The sequence below is a fragment of the Calidris pugnax genome, unplaced genomic scaffold, assembly GCF_001431845.1.
Source record: "Calidris pugnax isolate Ruff unplaced genomic scaffold, ASM143184v1 scaffold29, whole genome shotgun sequence".
Lineage (NCBI taxonomy): Eukaryota > Metazoa > Chordata > Aves > Charadriiformes > Scolopacidae > Calidris > Calidris pugnax.
This window is the reverse complement of record NW_015090768.1, coordinates 2,726,792-2,747,577: the sequence shown is the minus strand read 5'-3', so window position 1 is coordinate 2,747,577 and position 20,786 is coordinate 2,726,792. Positions and strand designations below refer to the sequence as shown.

Here is a 20,786-nt window from a genome sequence, read left to right as displayed (position 1 = left end):
TATTTTTTTTAACTTGACTGATGAAGTGGCAGACCCAGCATCCCACCTTCACCGTGCACCGAGCGTTTGTGTGTCTTTCAACAAACAGGATGAAAGAACCCCAAATTTCTGTGTAGCCTCTCTTATGTGTCCCTTCGTAGAGCTTGGCATTGTTTCTGGTTAATTGCTATCTTAATGAAATCTAAAAAGAAAAAAATAAAAGCCAAAAGCAAAATGAGCAGTCCCCATAGGTTCCTTTCCATCCCATCCATTATATACCACATCTTGACTGCAGGTGCTGGCCAGACAAGCTAATTTCCTGACATGTGTCTCATCACCATAATTTGTGTAGCATTTTCCATCCTAAAGACAGGCAGTCTTTGTTCACTTACTATGCTTCGCTGGGCTTTGTTTTGCTCATGAGCTATCTCTTTATTTAAAAAAAAATCCCACAATCCCAAACAAGAAACTTACTAAAATAATTTTGAAAATCGCATGCAATTCTTGATTAATCAAAATAATTCTTGAAAGTAAGTTTTCTCTCACTGATATAAAAGCAAAGCATTAAATTAATCACTTAGAATGCATGTATAAAAAAAGTATTAAAGAAGTATTCCTCCTCCTTGAGTGATGGAAGACAAATAAGCTATATTTCCCCTTAAACATTTTTAAATGCCTGGTTTGAATTCTCACAGAAACAAAACGAGTGTGTGTTGAAGCTTCTTGCTGCCCTGTCTGGGCAGTAGGACTGGAGTGTCTCCTCTCCCCTTGCCTCTGGCTTGAAAGCTCCCTGATGAAAGGAGCAGCTTCAAAAAGTGGCATTGGCAGAAAAGGGCAGCAGAAGAGAAGAGGGAATTGGAGCGATCGTAAGGAGGGGGAAGTGCTTCAGGATTTATTGACAGCAGACCCTCCTCAGGCCTCCCTGTCAGCAGCTCTCAGAAACACAGCCTTTGGGGGGAGGCTCTTTTATTAGTGAGAAAACGCCTCTAGGAGAGAAATGGAGAGAGTGGATTGATGCAGAAAAATGAGATGGAAAGAGGTTTATCTGAGAAACAAAAGTTGGTAGTGGGTACACACCTAGTGAAATAAGGAATTAAGCTACAAGGAATACCCTTAGTCCTGGACACATTGTTTGGTAGTGGGTACACACCTAGTGAAATAAGAAATTAAGCTACTAGGAATACCCTTAGTGCTGGCAAAGGTGTTTGAAAGTCTGTGAGGTGACAGTCCCCACCTTCCCTTCCCTGGTCCTCAGCTGGGAACATCAAAATGACATGAGCTCCACCACCCCGGCCATGGAACGGGACACTGGTGTGGCTTCAGGGAAGGGTTGCTGCTGGGATGGTTGAGCAGAATAAGAGCTGGACATGGCCCACATCCAGAGCAGCATCCCTGGATCACCACAGAATCACTTGGGGTTTGGAATGAACTGGACGTGGGAAGGCTCAGGGGAGGGAGGCTGGGAGTTTGTTTTGGAGTGGAGGGTATTGTGGTGGTGGTATCTCTAGTGCTTGCTTATGTGGTCATGGGCCATGACCTGTTGTGCCAAAAAAGCAGTCTCTGCCCAAAGGAATCCATGTCTAAGACAATGGTTGGGTTGAGACAGACCGGGGATATAAACAGATTGGGGATATAAACAGACCAGGGAGCAGTTTTGGTCAGAAGGATGGAGTGCTGTCAGCACACCAGCATCCTTACAGCTGTGGAGATGGCTGTCAGGTTATAAATGGTTCTTAAAAGTACTTACTTAGTGTCATCTGTCTCTTGAAACTCTTAATTTTTTCATATTTCTGCAGTGACCTAGTTCTGTGAAACCACTTACGTTTAGGACAGAGCACCTGGTCTGCAGAGGAGCTGTTTCTCAGTAAATCTACGTGTGTGTATTCATTACTCTAAACTAAAACCACCTTTGAAAGAGGATAAAGATCAAACAGAAAAGAAGTTCCTCTAATCTCATATTTTTCTTACTTCTCTTGTAAGTGTCCTCATGTAGTGCTAGTGAGGAACCGCTGTCACGCTTTGGATTCAGACTCTACCTCAGCCTGAATTACTTCTCTGCGCTAAAAAACTTGAGAGTTATTAGTACATCTGGCTATTTTGACACTGTTTTTTCTCTCCTCCTTTGCTTTGCTCATTTAAACTTTCAGGGAAGATGGGAAGCTTCCCCAAAATTGCATTATACAGGCTTTCCCACTGGATGCGGCACATTGAGGGGGTCCCCAAGCGCACCAGCCTCCTGAGAAAGGCTTTGGAAGCTCAACAGCAGGACCTCCCCTACTCTTCTCTAGTTTGCCCACAGTTTCTAAAACCAGCCTGGCCTGTCCATCAGCCAGGTCCTCTTCCCAAATGGGTCGATCATTTCATTCTTAAGATAAAAAAAAAAACAAACATATCCCATGAGTATCTCTCTTTTCCCGCATGAGTTTTGCAGTTTAAGTAATCCAGCCTATAAAAAGCTCTCAGCAAAACATAAATTTAAACTCTGCTGTGTTTGCCCTCGAATCTCAACTCTTCCAATGTTACTCTTGGCCTGCTCTGTGCCCAGCATAAGGCAGCGGGATCCAAGTGGTGAGGTGGGAGGTGTTGGAAGGGATTGGAATTTGCGCCGCAGACTCCGGGCGAGCCGCAGGAGCAGAGACTGGGAGAGCCCTGGGCACAGACAGCAGCCTCAGCTTCTGCTCCCAACAACGGGCTGAGAAGGGTAATGGAGCTCAAGGAACTTTCAAAAATAAAGAACGCACTTTTTTTGCAGTTTTCTATTAAATTTTTATAATATAAGGAGAAAAAAACCTGCATTAATCTTGGGAAAAATAGGAAGAAAAAAGATACACTTCTCTCTTCTCAACCCTTAACAATAATGATTTGCCCTTTTTTTTTTTTCTTGATACTAGATGACTTCTTTTTTTTAATGTCTTGAAAAGGTTTTGTTTTATCTTGGCTGGAGTTTTCCATTTGGATTGCTTTTGGCCATTACTACAAAATAGATAAGGAGAGAGGCTTTATTCTTCAGATGGAATCACAGGCTTTGGTTAGTTAGATTAAGAGATCTGTCTTGGCTAGTATGAATAGTCCTTTATTTATTAGACAACAAAATCTTACCCAGAGCCCAGTGCATTATGTTATCAAGATTCTGGGGTGTTTTTTTTTTTCTTTTTTAATAAGCAAGGAACCAGTAAATCTCTCTTCTCATCCTTCAAAGTGCCGAAATGCCTGTTTGGAGCCAGGCAGCTTTAGCAAAGTGCTGCTCCCCGGCAACGTGCAGAGATGGTGCCAAGTTGCACAATACATTTTGTCTGTGCCTTACTCAAGGTGTTGATGATTTAAAATGTGGAGTAACTTGGTCACCTTCCTTACATTGCTTATGCTTTGATAGCTCAGGTGAGTTTAAATAGTCGGGAAGTATTTGAGCAGATGAGTTAATACCCCCCCTTCCAAATCATTTTAATCAAGGAAGTTGGGCTCATTCCTTAAAATGAAAGGTTTTTCTTACTTCTTTGCCCTTCAGAGTCAAAAGAGCTCCCAAGGATTGAGCTGGGCTCCCTCCTGGCTCGTGCCATCAGCAGAATTTTAATTGGGTTCGAGCTGCGGGGCCTTTTATTTCTGGTGAAAACGCCCGGCTCAGAATACAGTTTGACTCAAAAAATCCTGGATCAGATTTGCAGGTCTGGAGAGTTAGAGAATGTCTTCACTTGTGAAATAAACACGTTTACTTTCTGCTGGTGTTTGTGGGGAGCACTGAAGTATCTTCACGATGATGATTTTTAACGGAGGTGCTTGTCCAAGAAGAACTGCAGTCCGGGTGTTGCACAGAAAATTAAACTTTCCTTTTTTTGCGGAGTGAGAACCGTGATGTCTGCAGCTCAATAAATGTCATGCTAAAGAGGAGGACTGAAAGAAACTCTCTTATAATGAGCAATTATGTTCAGTAGTTCCTTTTTTTTTTTTCACTGACTGTTTGTGCTGTTCTTTGAAGATTAATTAGTTAATGATTTGGCTACGCTTTGAAGATGTAAAGTGGTATCTAGAAGTGCTAAGTGTTATCATATCACATTCCCTTTGAAGTTTTATAAACTCTATCACATAAGGCTTTCTTTCTAAAAGTCCTTTTTGCCTTGTGAGATATTTATAATTGGAGAGAACGATCATTTCAAATACTCTCCTGTTAATACTTTCCGACTTTGTCTGCAGCAGAATTTGGGGTCAGCATCGTGAGTGGAGGGGACAGAGGTTTCGGTGTGACTTGGCAATGCCACTCCCAGGTGGCCATTCATACCCCCAGTTTGTGTCTGGAATTAAGGCATTCCACTAAGATTTCTGCCTTTAGAAGATTTGGACTCTTGGCTTCCTCTCCCAAGTAGCGTGGTTGGCAAGGCTGGGTGTTTGTTTAGTGGTGATGCTCGTTTTAGAAGAGAGAAATCATGACGTACTCAGTAATACAAAATACTTAATAATTTATATAAGAACAGTGAGATGGTTGCCTTCTTATCCGTGCAAAAATCACTTTACCAGGAAAATGAAAAAAATAAATTACTTTTTGACTGCAGGGCGTTCTTGCAGGTTTAGTGGATGGAAAAGAAAAGTGTATTTAAAAAGAAAAAGTATCTCTTTTTCAGCCAGGGCTTATCTGCTGGGAGATTGTCCACTGTGGTCATAGGAAAAAGAAAAAAGGGGGAAAAAAAGCAAAGTTATGATAAAATTGGTAGTCTCAGGGGAGGGTATTACTGAAGTAATGTAGTAGCTGAAGAAAAACATGAGCAGAACTTTGTGAAGAGGAGGAGCAGCAGAGAGAGGCACGAGGCTGTAAGGAGTTAGTTTGAGGTTCAAACCCAATTCTTTTATGGGGAAAACTAACACTTTTAGATCTAGATATTCTCGTGGAGAAATAAATACAAATCGTGGCCTTGTGGGAATGAGAAGTTTATCTTTAATATCGCAATGATTTTTTAAAAAAACACTCCTTTTAATTATAACCTCATTTATTTTAATGCTGTTGGTGAAATTAAATTGGGCAAGTTGTTTCATCCAGGCTTTAAATGAGTGCTGAAATACTTGATTTAAAAACACACATTTTTCAAGTTCTGTAACCCATAACAACAACTTAAATACCAAAAATACAACCTCTTTATACAAAGCAAACCAGCCTCCATTCTAAACCCCAAGAACTATTAAATCCTGATGGCTAGACATAAAAAGAAGGATTTAGATGGTCGATACTCTTCTCCCTCCTGCCTGTGAGGCAGCACAATCACCTGAATCAGCAGCTCAGCCATAGGGATGCTGTGCCTGGACTTTGGGGGCCTTATTTATGTCAAAGTGTAATTACATTAGCTAAGCTTTTTGTAAAGGTTTATCAAATACTGCCCTGGATTCCCACAGCCGTGGCTGTGCAACGTGCTCCCAGGCAGGAGAACTTCTGGGGGCTGTGAGCACTGGGTGCTGCACCTTCTCTGGAGGGTTGGGTCTGCCAGACCCTCCATGAGTTAAAAAATAAATCTGGGGTTTCCCAGATAAGATTTCAGAGAGGAAAAGAGGTTGGGTGCTTCAGTGGGGGATGAGGAGAGGAATTTCTGGTAGGCCTGGTTAAAAAAGCTAGAAATTCTGTCTGTGTTAAGTTTATTTTGTTTTTAATTAAAACTGACTTTTGCCTAAAGTTTTCCATAGTGCCTAATTTTGGCAATATTAAAATTTCACATTGCTTGGTGTCCCTGCTACACAGAAACCATTGTCCCTGACCAAAGAAACCTGCTCTTTATACAAATCAGAAACAGTGCTGCTAAACTGGTATCCTATCAGGTGTAAAACCAATGCAAGGACTTAAGAGAAATTTAGGGGGAGCTTCAGTGAAACAAACAATATTTGCAAATTTGTGTGACTTTTGGTTGCAAGATCATGGGTGGTTTCTTTAAAAGTTTGAAAATTCCTGAGAAAAAAAAAGATTCCTGCTTCCATGAGCATCACCAGGTTGGAGGTGATGCACTGGGGAGAGGGAGAGAAGAGCTTTGGCGTCCTTGTTGGGGGTGAATTGGTATTTTTTGGAGGAGGAGAAAGCGAGAGGTGTGAGCAGAGTGTAGTTCTGGCCCCTGACTCAGTCATTAACCCACGGGGAAGCCCCTCATCAACCATTTCATGTCTTGCTCTTGTTTCTTCCTCTCTCCTCCTCCTCATCTCACCCATTGAGACACCAAATTCTTCAAATCCACAGTCGTGCAAAGCTGCATCTTTGCACAGAATCCAGAGTGGTGCAACCAGCATTCCCACCGGCACTTTTAGACACTGTGGAAATATAAAAAAAAAAAACAAACCAGTGGCAAAAGGCAGAGGGGGAGAAATAAAGCCCCAAGATTGTGGTTTTTACAAGGTAATTATGCTGAGCTGAATGTGGAGAGAACATCGTGGCGCAGCCAGTCTGGGAAACTCTAGAAAGTGCTAAACTGATGAGGATGTTGAACTCCAACTGTGCCTGGACGTGGGTATTTTGGTGTAGGATGGCTGCCTGGGGGCTGAGATGTTGTCTTGCAGTCATTTCCAACCCAAATGTTGGCATATATCAAATACTTCGATAACGACCGAGATTTGGGAGATGAAACTATTTTCAGTGTCAATGGGAAGGGAAATGCCTCAGCTGAAGGTGAAGGACTCTAAATCAGAGCTCGTTCTGGCAGGTTTTGTAATCAAAGAACATGAAAGGAGCAATAGCAAGAAAATACTATATATATATTTTTATATATATGTAGTCAGTTTCGTTACTATTGCTAAGCTGTAGCTTTTGAGTTGTTAGTGTTAAGTAGCACTTCCTTAAAGATTATTTTAATAGGAAAGCAAGTATATTTTAAACAGAATGAGTGTGGTCTATAAACTGCAGGAGGGTTTGGGATCTGTGCCCTGTGGTTATAATCTGACCTCGGTTCCTGCTTGACTACACGGCTTGGGAACATAAACTGCAGGAGGGTTTGGGATCTGTGCCCTGTGGTTATATTCTGACCTCAGTTCCTGCTTGACTACATGGCTTGGGAACATAATGGCATTTACCTTCTTTGTTCTTCACTTTTTGGCCGTGCCATGAGCTACTAATAATTACCTGCCAGAGAGGAGCTTCTGAGTGACTTGGAGGACAGTTGCTCTGCAGCTGCTGAGGACTGTTATTATCATTCTGCCTGAATTTTACGAGCTCGAAAATGGGAACTTGAGGGAGATGCTACTGGTGGGGATGGGTGGAACCAGCGTGGAGCCACCACCCACCACGTAGTGCTCGGGGAATGTGACCACTGCATAACCCTTTGAGGGAAAGGGCTGTGTTTTCCCCAAAAAGCTGCTATTTCTCCTAACAAGCAGCACTTGAGGGGCCCATGGCCTTGCTAATTATGGCACAGGGATAATGAGGAACTTGGAGAAATTCTTGAATCCCAAGAGTGGGAGCTGTACCTATATACCCTTACACAAACGTGACAACACGATGGACGAAGAAGAAAGAGTCTCCCTTTTTTTTTTTAACCTTTTAAACTATTTCTATACAGTGATTTTTTTCCTCGCCCCACATTTGTGTGTAAAACTATTTTTACTAAATGTTCATGTAGACATTTTTAAACAGATGTCAGAATAGGCAACGTGAACAGATTGGGTTTCAGGGCTGTAAGCAGCAAACTTACTTAATATTTTGGTGTAAAGAAGACACAATTTTTTTAACATTAGGGTTTTTAATTTATGAAAACTCCATGTGGACAATGTGTTGATCACTACATGTAAATGGATGTATGCATATTATGTACAATTGCCTTAATCTCTTCCTTCCTTGCTCCTGTCTTGGCATCTTGGGCCCCAGTTATACTTCAGAGATTCAGGAATTGTCATCACCTATTAAACAAAATCTGTCGAGTCCAGTGTTAAGTTTCCAAAAGCCTTGAATTGTTTGCAAATCAGACGTGAAGCTCTATCAGTCCTCAAATAGAGCAACTTATAATTGGTGTTGGGACCCAGGTTACTCTTCTCCAAGGACATATGAGAGAGGCCTTGAATAAACAAACCTCCCAAATTTGACCTCCCTTTGTAACTCAACTCTATTTCTTGGTTTTTCTCTCCAACCTGCAGTTCTTGCTGATAATCTGAAGTCTAACCCAGGAATTAAATGGCAGTATTTCAGCTCAGAAGAAGGCATTTTCACCGTTTTCCCAGCCCACAAGTTCCGGTGCAAAGGCAGCTACGAGCACCGCAGCAGGTAGGACGTGTCTCCTCACCATCCAGTGGGCAAAGCTCTAAAATTGGATTCCTCCAGCACTGGTTTCATTTCAGCATTACACTTTGCCAAGGCGACAATGTTCACGAGTAACTTTTAATGGGGCCCCTTGGGTTTTCTTAGGTTTGTTTCTTAAAGCACCAGTTTTCACATTTAGGAAACTTTTGAAGTAAAAGGAAATTACATACAGGTTCCTCACCTCTCTCCAATCAAATAAGATGTAAAGAAGCAGTAACTTGTAAATTGTAGGTCAGGTCATAGGCAAAATTTGACTCGATTGGATTCCTCCAGCACTGGTTTCATTTCAGCATTACACTTTGCCAATGTTCATGAGTAACTTTTAATGGGGCCCCTTGGGTTTTCTTAGGTTTGTTTCTTAAAGCACCAGTTTTCACATTTAGGAAACTTCTGAAGTAAAGGAAATTACATACAGGTTCCTGACCTCTCTCCAATCAAATAACATGTAAAGAAGCAGTAACTTGTAAATTATAGGTCAGGCCATAGGCAAAATTTGACTTTCTAAATCTGTTCCCCTCCAGCTTGAAGCCATTGAAATAGTGAATGTGTATTCTACTGATTTGGCAGGGGAATTGCTCTGGGGAGGGGGGTGGAAGATGTATTTGACTCATACTTCACCCCCATTAATGAAATAGTGAATGTGAATTCTATTGATTTCGCAGGTGAATCGCTCTGGGGAGGGGGGTGGAAGGATGGGAGACTGGAAAGGGCATAGGTAGGAGCATCTTTCCAGTCTCCATCCAAGGTTCTTCTGTGGATAGCAGTGGAAACTCTTACTTTCTACCAAGAAAACTGCAGAAAAAAGGATAAAATGGTGATGTGGGATTTTTGCTGAGGGGAATATTCCTGTTCTGGAGGCATGAAGCAGAGCAGTGGCAGTGCAATACTTTTCCCCCTGGCTTTTGCTGTCAATATTATGGGACTCGTGAAGAAGGGGAGAGAGAAGAGCAAGAAAAGGAGAGGAAAGGAAAAAAATCTACTTTGTTGAGATAAAGACAGTTTAATTGAACAATATTGGAAAAGGAAAATGACAAAAATAATATTAATATTGATGACAGGAGTCACTCTCGCTGCCTGGTGAATTGGCAGTATCCTGAGTGTGAGGTGATACCCACCCCACAGCTAATCCCATTTAGGTACTGGGCATGACCTCTCTGGTACAGAATATTCCATTGGCCATTCCATTGTTCTGAATAGGCTTCTTCTCAGCTTCTGTGGGGAAAAAAGTCCTTGGCAACACCTAAAACAATACGTATTATTGACATTCCTTTCATACCAAATCTGAAACACAACCACCAGTAGAAAGAAAATGAACTCTGTCCCAGCTGAAACCAGGGCAGTAACCCAGTGCAGAGACTAAAAAGTGTTTTGGTTCCCTGTCCCTGTTGGGCAATCAAATGTTTACAGATGTTATCTTCTGTGTGTCATCAAAGCTTGAAGTGTCTGGGCTTGATGAAGTTCTCTGCGGTCTTGGAAAGGTGGGGTCTGAAGACGTGGGAGCCGGGGGTACCCCAGTTCTTGATCAGAATTTTGACACTAAAACCATTGGTGATTTCATCCAAATCGCTACGTCTTGCTCGCGGTTTCTCCACGGCTAAATAAGGGATGTCTTTTTGCTACTATTTACTTCAGAGGGTAGTCTGGATGGATTAATTAGTTAATACTTAAGTGCTTTGAAGATCAAAGACCCTATTTAAGTTCTAGGTATTAATACCAGTGTAGAGCTGCAGGCTGTTTTACAATTAAGACCTGATTTGTGCCAGTTGTTTATTGCAGTGCCTTGTCTAAAATCTTCTGCATTTCCTTTACTCTTAATAAGATTTCTCTGGCTGCCTTTGATATCATGAAATTTACATCATAAACCTCTCACTTGACTCTAACTAGTTTTGGGTCTGGACTAAAGAGGGAAGAGAGTCCTGTCCTTTTTTTTTTTTTAATTCTTCCTCCTTGCTGAAGATTTCCCTAATTTGTTCCAGGTTGAAACCTTGGCGCGAGAGCTTGGGAGATCTTTCTCATGTCTCTCACAATATTGAACTGGATCTGAGCACGGCTTTTTTTGATGTTAGCACAAACAGACACAATGGCAGCACCGAGGGCCTTCACCAGAGTTAGCTCAGATTGACCATGGGGTTTAAAACTGCACAGACCCAACGGGGGTGTTGGTAGACAGCAGGCTTAACATGAGCCAGCAGTGTGCCCAGGTGGCCAAGAAGGCCAATGGCATCCTGGCTCGTATCAAGAATAGCGTGGCCAGCAGGAGTAGGGAAGTCATCGTGCCTCTGTACTGGGCACTGGTGAGGCCTCACCTCGAGTACTGTGTTCAGTTTTGAGCCCCTCACTACAGGAAGGACATTGAGCTGCTGGAGCGTGTCCAGAGGAGAGCCACCAAGCTGGTGAGGGGCCTGGAGAACAAGTCCTATGAGGAGAGGCTGAGGGAACTGGGCATGTTTAGTTTGGAGAAGAGGAGGCTGAGGGGAGACCTCATTGCCCTCTACAACTACCTGAAAGGAGGGTGTAGAGAGGCAGGTGTTGGCCTCTTCTCCCAAAGGACGAACGACAAGACCAGAGGAAATGGTCTGAAGTTGCAGCAAGGGAGATTTAGATTAGATATTAGAAAGAATTACTTCACTGAGAGAGTGGTCAGGCACTGGAACAGCCTGCCCAGGGAGGTGGTGGAGTCACCATCCCTGGAGGGATTTAAGAAACGTATAGACATGGCTCTTCAGGGCATGCTCTAGTGCCCAAGGTTATTGGTTTATGGTGAGGTGTTGAGTGTGGGGTTTAGTTGGTGGGTGCAGTGTTTTTGGTGGGTGTTTGGTGTGGTGTGTTTTGTATTTGTTTGGTTTTTTTTTGTTTTTTGGTTTTTTTTTTTTGTTTGTTTGTTTGTTTTTTTGTTGTTGTTTTTTGTTTTTTTTTGTGGTTGGACTCGATGATCTCAGAGGTCCCTTCCAACCACTAAGATTCTGTGATTCTGTGGGTTGTGGAGCACGACCCCTGTGAAAATGCATCCCTGAGCCCCAGGAGAAAACCCTTTCTTGGCCAGAAGCCTCCCCGTGTTACAATAAACCCAACACCTTATGCTAATGCAACTCCACGCAGTTGCACAGGTTTTTACTTGTCACGTAAGCGGCAAATGCCCGCTATTGCCTGCACTCATGTGTGAGTGAGGTTCCCAGCACCCAGCATTCCTCATCAGGCATTTCTTGGTTGTCAAACACTTAATCCAGAACTTGATGTGAGCTGCTGCAGTCATCCCAAACACTGCTGCTCTGAAAGTGGTTGCTGTGACAGAGGGAGAAGGATCCAACACCTGATTTTGGTTAAAAAAATTGAAAAAAGAGGGAAAGCGAGGACCTTTTCTATGTGTTCAGATTCTCTGCTTATCTTTCCTAGTCAAAGTTTCCCTTGCCCAGAGAAGCTGTGGCTGCCCCATCCCTGGAGGGGTTCAAGGCCAGATTGGAGGGGGCTTGGAGCAACCTGGTGTAGTGGGAGGTGTCCCTGCCCAGGGCCGGGGGTTGGAACTGGGTCATCTTTAAGGTCCCTTCCCACCCAAACCATTCTGTGGTTCTATAAAGGCAGAAATTCATAGGATCATAGAATGGTTTGGGTTGGAAGAGACTCAAAGATCATCGAGTTCCAACCCCCCTGCCCTGGGCAGGGACACCTCCCACTAGAGCAGGTTGCTCAAGGCCCCATCCAGCCTGGCCTTGAACACTTCCAGGGATGGGGCAGCCACAGCTTCTCTGGGCAACCTGTTCCAGTGTCTCACCACCCTCAGAGTAAAAAATTTCTTCCTGAGATCTAATCAGAATCTTTTTTCTTCCAATTTAAAACCGTTTCCCCTTGTCCTATCATTACCCTTCCTGGCAAAGAGTCCCTCCCCAGCTCTTCTATAGGCACCCTTCAGATATTGAAAGGCCGCTATAAGGTCTCCCTGTTATAATTCCTTGTTTCTTGATGGGATGTTTTTGTTTTGAATTCTCAACAATTTTCACTCGTAAACGAGATGATGGAGACAGTGGTTTGGGTTTTGTTCTCCTTCAGGCCTGTCTACGTTTCAACTGTCCGACCTCAGTCCAAGCATATCGTTGTCATTGTGGACCACGGGGCTTCGGTCACGGAGACGCAGCTTCAGATTGCCAAAGATGCTGCTCAGGTTATTCTGAGCTCTATCGATGAACACGACAAGGTAAGATTTCTCCACTCCATGAGCATATTTTCATTGGTTTTAACCATGCTTGGTGTTTTCCATTTTCATCCAAAGTGGTGTTTTTAACTTGTGGTCTATGGACTCCCGGGGATCCGTGGTCTACCTCTAATGGGTGGTGAAGACTTGAACCCGCTTTTGGAAGCCTGTGTTACTGCAGGGGAAACATCTGGGGATCCGCAGGCTGAAAAAAAGAAAAAAAGTGAAAACCACTGATCTAAGGCAAAATCTTGTTTCTGAGTAATCTTTATAGACTCCTTCATCTTGGCAGAGACTTTAGGTGATGGTCAGCAGCGTGGTATGGTGTGCAATTAGGAGAACCTTTCTCCGAGCCTGACAACTTCTGAGGTACTAGATTGCTTTGAGCAACTTATTTTACCTCTGAGGCTCTCTTTTTTGCTTGTGAAAACGGAAATTATTTATTCTGCTGCTGTACTGGAGTGAGCTGAAACGTAATTAGCGTTTGGAAGACTCCCAGACAATCGTGATACCAGCAGGGAAAGAGTAAAGCCAAGAAATCTGGGTTTTATTGCTTGCTCTGCCAGATACTCTACTCAACAATGAGAAAGTCCCTCAACGTGTAATTTTTTTTTAAGTAGGGATTGCAACCAGGGGCCCACAAAGTGCTTCTGCAGCCCCCAGTTTGGTCTGTGCTTTCAGGAATTTTCTGTTAGTAGGACCTTTATTGTTCTTTCTGCTTGGGGTTTTTTTTAATAGGAAGGGAGTTTCAGTCAAATCAAGTTGAAGAATAACTGATTGTAATCTTTGCCTTAAGTCTTGTCATTAATAGTACAGGAAAAAGCACTTCTGTGCTTTTACAGAGTTTTAATACTGTAAAGTAATCCTTACAGTTAAGCAGAATTAATAGTACTTTAATTTAAGTGTCAAAAGCATTTGTTTTAATATAGACCTGTAATGAAGAAAATACATTTACGATGTTTATTAACTTGGTCAGTAGCTCAGTGGTTATAAAACCTGTTATACAGGTATATAATTACTGCTTAATTCTATGACTGCCTTGCATCAGTCATAATTTATAATGAAGTCTGACACTCATTTAATAAAACTGGGATGTTAGGTTTATATGAATGCAAGTGATACCATTACGTGCATTAACTTATTTACAGGATAAAAATTGATGGCAGCTTTGGCTCGCTTTGACCGAAACATTAAAACAATTTAAGGCTTTGCCTCTGAAAAATTCTTAGAGGTTTTGGCGCTGGTTTTTTTGTTGTTTTTTTTTAAATGTTCTGTAAGCACTGCACTTTTCTGTAGGCACTCATGGCCCTCCTGGAAGTCCTCTCTGCTGATTTTGTTTTCATTTATCTCTAGTTCACTTAGGCTTCTGCCCGCAACAGTGTACGAACTGTTCTGTAGGAGCACAGTGAAACTGACTTTGCCTGAGAAACAAAGACTGAAGTCTCTTTTTCTTGAAAACACCATAAGTCTAATCCTTTTCAGATTCGATGGATTTATGCCTCGAGCATTTAGTTTTGAACAATTGAATTTTAAATCCACGGAATCTCTTTGGTTGGCTTATCATTGTGTTTCCTGTATCGGTGCGTAAGGAATTATAAATGGTAAGGTAATCCAATATAGTTTTCTTCTCTTTCAAGATCTCGGTGTTAACCGTGGCAGACACGGTAAGGACCTGCTCGCTGGATCAGTGCTATAAGACGTTTCTGTCCCCTGCCACCAGTGAGACAAAAAGGAAGATGTCCACCTTCGTTAGCAGCATAAAGTCATCCGACAGCCCGACGCAGCACGCGGTGGGATTCCAGAAGGCTTTCCAGTTGATACGAAACACAAACAATGGCACAAAACTCCAAGGAAGTAAGTCCCTTGTTGTGCAATCCTGAGTATTTCTGAGCCTTGCAAATGTTTTCTTAGTTGAGATTTGCACTTTAACAGAGGCCAAGGGAGTGCAGTCGAGTCTTGAATATTTAAATTAAAAAAAAACAAACACATTTTTATTAAGTAGCATTTACTTGATCATAGAATCATGTAACGGTTTGGATTCGAAGGGACCTTTAAAGGTTACTTATTACAACCCTCCTGCAATGAGTGGAGACATCTTCAACCAGACCAGGTTGCTCAGAGACCTTGGATTGGAAGGGACCTTTAAAGGTCATTTATTACAACCCCCCTGCGATGAGCGGAGACATCTTCAACCAGCCCAGGTTGCTCCAAGCCCCCTCCAACCTGCCCTTGAACCCCTCCAGGGATGGGGCAGCCACAGCTTCTCTGGCCAACCTGGGCCAGGCTCTCACCACCCTCCCACCAAACAAGTTCTTCCCCACATCTCAGCTCCATCTCCCCTCTTTCAGGGTCCAACCCTTCCCCCTCCTCCTAGGGCTCCCCTCCCTCATCCAGAGTCCCTCCCCAGCTTTCCTGGAGCCCCCCTTCTTTAGGGACTGGAAGGGGCTGGAAGGTCTCCCTGGAGCCTTCTTTTCTCCAAGCTGAACCCCCTTTTGTGGTCTCCCTGGAGCCTTCTTTTCTCCAAGCTGTATTGTAAAAAAATACAAAATGGCTGAGATAAGAGTCATTAGGCACCAATACTTATTCCAAGAACATCAGCTGGAGGATCTTGCAGCTTCCTCCTACATATCTTTTCTGTTTAGCACTGTTTGTATATTAGGATTAGAAGGTTTTGGCATGTTCTTCATTAATGTGAAAACACGTAATTTTATTAGGTTTCATACCAAGCAATTATTTTGGGGCGTAAGTACAGAAAGTTAAAAGAAAAAGCAAATGCTTTGGATTTAGGCTTTCTCTAAGTGTGAAAGATTTTGAAGACCTAATGTGTATATAGGAAATTTCACAATTCATAGGGTGAGACACAATAGGTTTGAGAAGAGGATGTTTATAAAACGTGTCTCGTTTTGTTGTAAATAATCTTTTCATCTTTTGAAAAAAGAAAAATAAACCTAGAAAAAAAAATATCATTCATTTCACTGTTAATTTTCTAACATCCTGTTCCTGGAGAACAATGTGTGGGTGTGTCGGGGAAGCTGTTGAGATACAGCCTCGCCCCTGAATTTGCACTGGAAAAGTTAGGAGGGGAACTACTGGTGTGAGATGGAAGAACTGTGCCCATGAACACGTCTGAATTTCCTGCCTTATGCCGGTTCTTACAGCGATCCTGCTCAGCAAACCCTCATCCCAAAGTGTAAGGAACCACAAAGCTTCTAGGCTGCAGCATCAGCCCCGGCTGCACTGTGTGGTAGCTGTGCTATAGACTAGGAAACAAAGTAATAATTTTCCTTAAATTGCAGCCAAAACTGTATTAGTACCTGGCTCTGTTTTTTTTTTTTCCCCTAGTTTTAGCTTCTGAATAACTTGAGAGGACAAGAGGAAATGGCCTCAAGTTGCACCAGGGGAGGTTTAGGATGGAGATTAGGAAAAAATTCTTCACTTTGAAAGGGTTATCAGACACTGGACCAGGCTGCCCAGGGCAGTGGTGGAGTCACCATCCCTGGAGGGATTTAAAAGCCGGGCAGAGGTGGTGCTGAGGGACATGGGTTAGGGGGATTTCGGGCATGTTAGTTTGATTGTTGGGCTCTATGATCTTAAAGGTCCCTTCCAACCTCAACAATTCATGATTCTATTAAAAAATGCAGAAATTCCCCCCAAACTAACAGCTCCTCTTAACTTGTTTGTATCAGTAGCCAATTCTGGCTTGAAATTCTTTTCAAGTCATGATAAGAAAATGTACAAGTCAATGCATTCGTGCCTATTTAAAAAAAACAACAACAAAACACATCAAAACCACAAAATAATCAGATGAGACAATAAAGCTGGTATATAACCAACTAACCTCGTGTGCTTCAGGTTATGTGGTGGTGTACGGTCCCTACAAGTGTCTTAATAAAATACTTTAATACCGAGATATAATATGATGAAACGGGACGGTGTGTGCGTGGTGATTTGAATTTACATGTTCAAAGGCTTTGAGGCCAGCCATTCCCCAGGAACATACTCAGCTTGAAAAACGTGTTCCACCTCATGTGGAAGGAGCCGGTGAGGACCGGTGGGGTGTCACAGCACATCTCACAAACATTATGCTCTAACTCACACCATTGGGTTAGGTTGGGTTGGGTGCCTTTCATAGAACCATAGAATGGTTTGTGTTGGAAGGGACCTTAAAGATCATCTAGTTCCAACCCCCTGCCCTGGGCAGGGACACCTCCCACCACACCAGGTTGCTCCAAGCCCCCTCCAACCTGCCCTTGAACCCCTCCAGGGATGGGGCAGCCACAGCTTCTCTGGCCAACCTGGGCCAGGCTCTCACCACCCTCCCACCAAACAAGTTCTTCCCCACATCTCAGCTCCATCTCCCCTCTTTCAGGGTCCAACCCTTCCCCCTCCTCCTAGGGCTCCCCTCCCTCATCCAGAGTCCCTCCCCAGCTTTCCTGGAGCCCCTTGAGGGCCTGGAAGGGGCTGGAAGGTCTCCCCGGAGCCTTCTCTTCTCCAGGCTGAACCCCCCAACTCTCTCAGCCTGTCCTCCCAGCAGAGGGGCTCCAGCCCTCCCAGCATCTCTGTGGCTTCTTCTTGCCCTGCTCCAACAGGTCCATGTCCTTCCTGTGCTGAGGACTCCAGAGCTGGACACAGTGCTCCAAGTGGAGTCTCCCCAGAGCAGAGTTGAGGGGTAGAAGGCTTGTGGCCTCCTCCAGCCATTGCGCTGCGAGGCAGGGGCTAAATTGCAGCAGTGCTGATGCAGACACAGAGAAGCAGTAGTGGGTGAAAAAGGTCTTTTGCAAGGATTTTGAGTTTCTCAGTATGTTTGTTGGGGTGCCCACCACTGTGCTTCTGCCAAACCTTCCTGGAAGGAAGGGTGAGGAGCAGCAACAGCGATGCTAAGCCCCCTACACTGCTCTTGCAGCAGCAACAGCTGGGAAAGCACCGTGTGCTTTTTATGTGGATTTTCCCACTCTCCAGAACTGCAGGACAGGAGAAGAGCAGTGGGTCAGGAGACAAAAGTTGCAGTTTTTTGACTTTTGTTAAAACAAAATCCCCATGGAGTGAAGGGCAGCTTCTGCAGAATGCTGCATCATGGCCTCATGCGCTTCTGCCTGGGGTCTGCTCAGCAGAAACAAGCCACGGGGCTTCTGGGTGGCTGGTAGGCACTGAATCAAACAGGTGTTGGTTAAATTGAAGTTTAATAACACAGGGTATAATTCCTAAGCCCGCAGGGTGTTCTTCCATTGTAGATTCCTGTGAATCTTGCAGATGAAACTGTTGGCAATACATGTGTGTAAGCAGATGTAGAGGCTCTTACCACCTGGCTTTCCTGAGTTAGAAATCTAATGCATTTTCTGATACATATATATATAATTCTTTCTAGATACTGATATGGTCATCATTTATCTCTCGGCTGGGATTACATCAAAAGATTCTTCGGAAGATGATAAAAAAGCTACTCTACGTGTCATCAATGAAGAAAACAGTTTCCTCAATAACTCAGTGATGATTCTCACTTACGCACTCATGAACGGTGAGAAATTATTTTTATATTTCCCATTCCCTTTCATTGTACAGCTGGTTTATGAAGCTCACCCAAATGTAATTCCACGCCTTATTGGGAGCGGTTTGTTCATGGATTTTGGCCTGTGTAATCCAGAGGCTGCATCCAGATGTTACCTCTTTGGTGTATAAACCTGTCTGCCACTATATGCTTATATATCACAGTGCAGCTGCTCAGGATATAAAGTATTGTTGCCTAAATTGTCTAATGGCAACCAGACTGAATTAACTTTGATAACTACAGCAACTGTAAACTTTCCTGATGCTGCCCGAGGTTCCTGGTGCAGCAAAATGAGAGTATATGTGATTCCCTAGCTCAGTCATTAGCCAGGGAGCATGAATGTAACATCAAACGTCATCTGAAGTGCTTTGATAACTTAGGACCCAACTTAAGAGTGAAGTTAAATATGAAGATCGCACACAGGGAAGTTTGATGGTCTGTGCTTTTTTCAGCAGAGCATTTTCAATGAGAAGGCTGGATGTTGTATTACCAAAAATCGCACACAGGCTCTAGCCAAGGAAGCGAATGCTTAAGCAAATGTATTATTTGACTGAAAATTTAAATACTCATTTGAGACCTAATATGTACGGAAGTCTTTGATTCATCCGCAGGAATTGAGCCCGAGACTTATGTAAAATCTGAAACTTTAATGTTTAAGCTAAAGAACAAAGCCCGTTATCTCCGAGGGCGTGTAACGTGCTCCTGGTCCTTCATGTGGAGTAGCCACCAGTGGAGAACAAAGAGCTGTCCTGTGGATTTATGGGTCGCATAAGTCTTTGTTAGAAGATCTTTGTTTAAAGCGTTGATGTGAACAGCATGTTGAGTCTCTGCACCGCGCGACAGCATATGAGAGGCAATCTCATTAAATTTGGTACTAGCTAATTACTTCTCCTAAAACCGTGCTAGACTTTCAGCACTTACTGCTTAAAGAATTACATTCCGTCCTGCAGCCTGTACTCAGCACTGGTGAGGCCACACCTCGAGTATTGTGTCCAGTTCTGGGCACCTCAATACAAGAGAGATATCGAGGTGCTGGAGCGAGTGCAGAGGAGGGCAACGAAACTAGTGAAGGGCCTGGAAGACAAATCATATGAAGAACGGCTGAAGGAGCTGGGGCTGTTTAGTATGAGGAAGAGGAGGCTGAGGGGAGACCTCATCACTCTCTACAACTACTTGAAAGGACACTGTAGAGAGGTTGGAGCTGGTCTCTTCTCACAGGTAATTAACGACAGAACGAGAGGGAACGGCTTCAAGCTCCAACAGGGTAGGTTTAGATTGAACATTAGGAAAGAATTTTTCACTGAAAGAGAGGTCGGGCATTGGAACAGGCTGCCCAGGGAGGGGGTTGAGTCACCATCCCTGGATGTGTTTAAGGGACGTTTAGATGGGGTACTGAGGGACATGGTGTAGGGGAGGACTTTGTAGAGTAGGGTAGATGGTTGGACTCGATGATCCCAAGGGTCTCTTCCAACCTCTATGATTCTATGATTCTCTGATTATATTTCTGCTTTTATTGACAGTTCTTTGGAGTAAGATAGAAAAGTCTTGATGGAAATTAAGATTCTTCTGTCTCCTTTCATGTCTCTGTTGCAGAGGGAGTGACGGGTCTGAAGGAGCTGGCCTTTCTGCGGGACCTGGCAGAGCAGAACTCGGGGAAGTACGGGGTGCCGGACCGAACGGCCCTGCCCGTCACCAAGGGGAGCATGATGGTCCTCAACCAGCTCAGTAACCTGGAGACCACCGTGGGCCGCTTCTACACCAACCTCCCCAACCGAATGATTGACGAGGCGGTCTTCAGTCTGCCTTTCTCGGATGAAATGGGAGATGGTAAGTGCTTATGTCGAATGTAGATATAAAAATGTAAGAGATAACATTCCCTGTGCTTACATATTCCCAAATCTACTGTAGTCTTACAAGGTGATGCTTTTAGGTGTGTTCCCAAGGCGAGTATAAAATTCACCTTTTATGCCAGCAGGTTTTTTATCTGCAGAAGGTCTAGCTATGAAAAAAGTGCTAATAAGACATGGAGTAGATAGATTCAGGTTGGATTCTTAGGGGTGAAATTTATTCTTATATATGTGTGTGCCTACAGCACCTGGAATTTAATTTGTGGCCAGAAGCCCTTTGTACTTGAGGAGAACAATCTTCTCATGTTGAATGACAGCCGTGACCATGCTGCGCCGTTGCACCACTTTTCAAGCTGAGTATGTTCTTGGCGAAGACAGATTATTAATTATTATTAATTATTGTTCAGAATTTGCTATCATTAGCTCTTCCTGTAGCTTCAGCACACTTGGTATGACCCCAGTGCTGGGCAGAGAGAAGCCTGAACTGGTAGGTGATGGCCCAGTCGGTCTGGGGTGAGGGATATTGCTGTGATAATTAAGCAAATTCTGTATTTCTTCACTCAGGACTTGGCATATTCTTTGTCTCAGCGGGTACAGAGGAGCAGCTGGGGGTTAGGCTGAATACTTTTCAAGGGCTGCTGAGTTCAGGTTGAATGTTTGCCTTCTGTGTTGGGTCCCAAAACAAATCTCAGGCTGTTCCTGAGCAAATCTCCTCTGAGTCAGACTGCTCACCGCTTTCTGCCTTTCCTAACCTTGGCAATTAAGTGGTGTTATTACCCTCTCACAAAGCTGTATCCCGGCAGAATGGAAAATTTGAGCAACACAAGGATTAGAAATGGTGCAACGGAGGAGGTTTGTCTTACATAAATATCAAAGTGTGCTTAAAAGCTTGTACATGCAAATGAGTTTTATATTGGATTGGGGGGAAAAAAGTCACCGAGTTTCCAAATAGCAGTGTTGTAGAAAGTAAGAGAAATAAGG

At 43.5% G+C, this 20,786-nt stretch overlaps 1 protein-coding gene across 1 annotated transcript in view; it reads left to right on the top strand.

The window, feature by feature from the left end:
* CACHD1 (cache domain containing 1) overlaps positions 1-20,786 on the top strand; it is a 93,948-nt gene that overhangs the window by 28,520 nt on the left and 44,642 nt on the right. Inside the window, exons 4-8 of the mRNA XM_014937776.1 lie at positions 8,065-8,191; positions 12,272-12,416; positions 14,051-14,267; positions 17,779-17,928; positions 19,552-19,785. Coding sequence (XP_014793262.1) covers positions 8,065-8,191; positions 12,272-12,416; positions 14,051-14,267; positions 17,779-17,928; positions 19,552-19,785 — 873 coding nt within the window. The remainder of the gene's footprint in view (positions 1-8,064; positions 8,192-12,271; positions 12,417-14,050; positions 14,268-17,778; positions 17,929-19,551; positions 19,786-20,786) is intronic.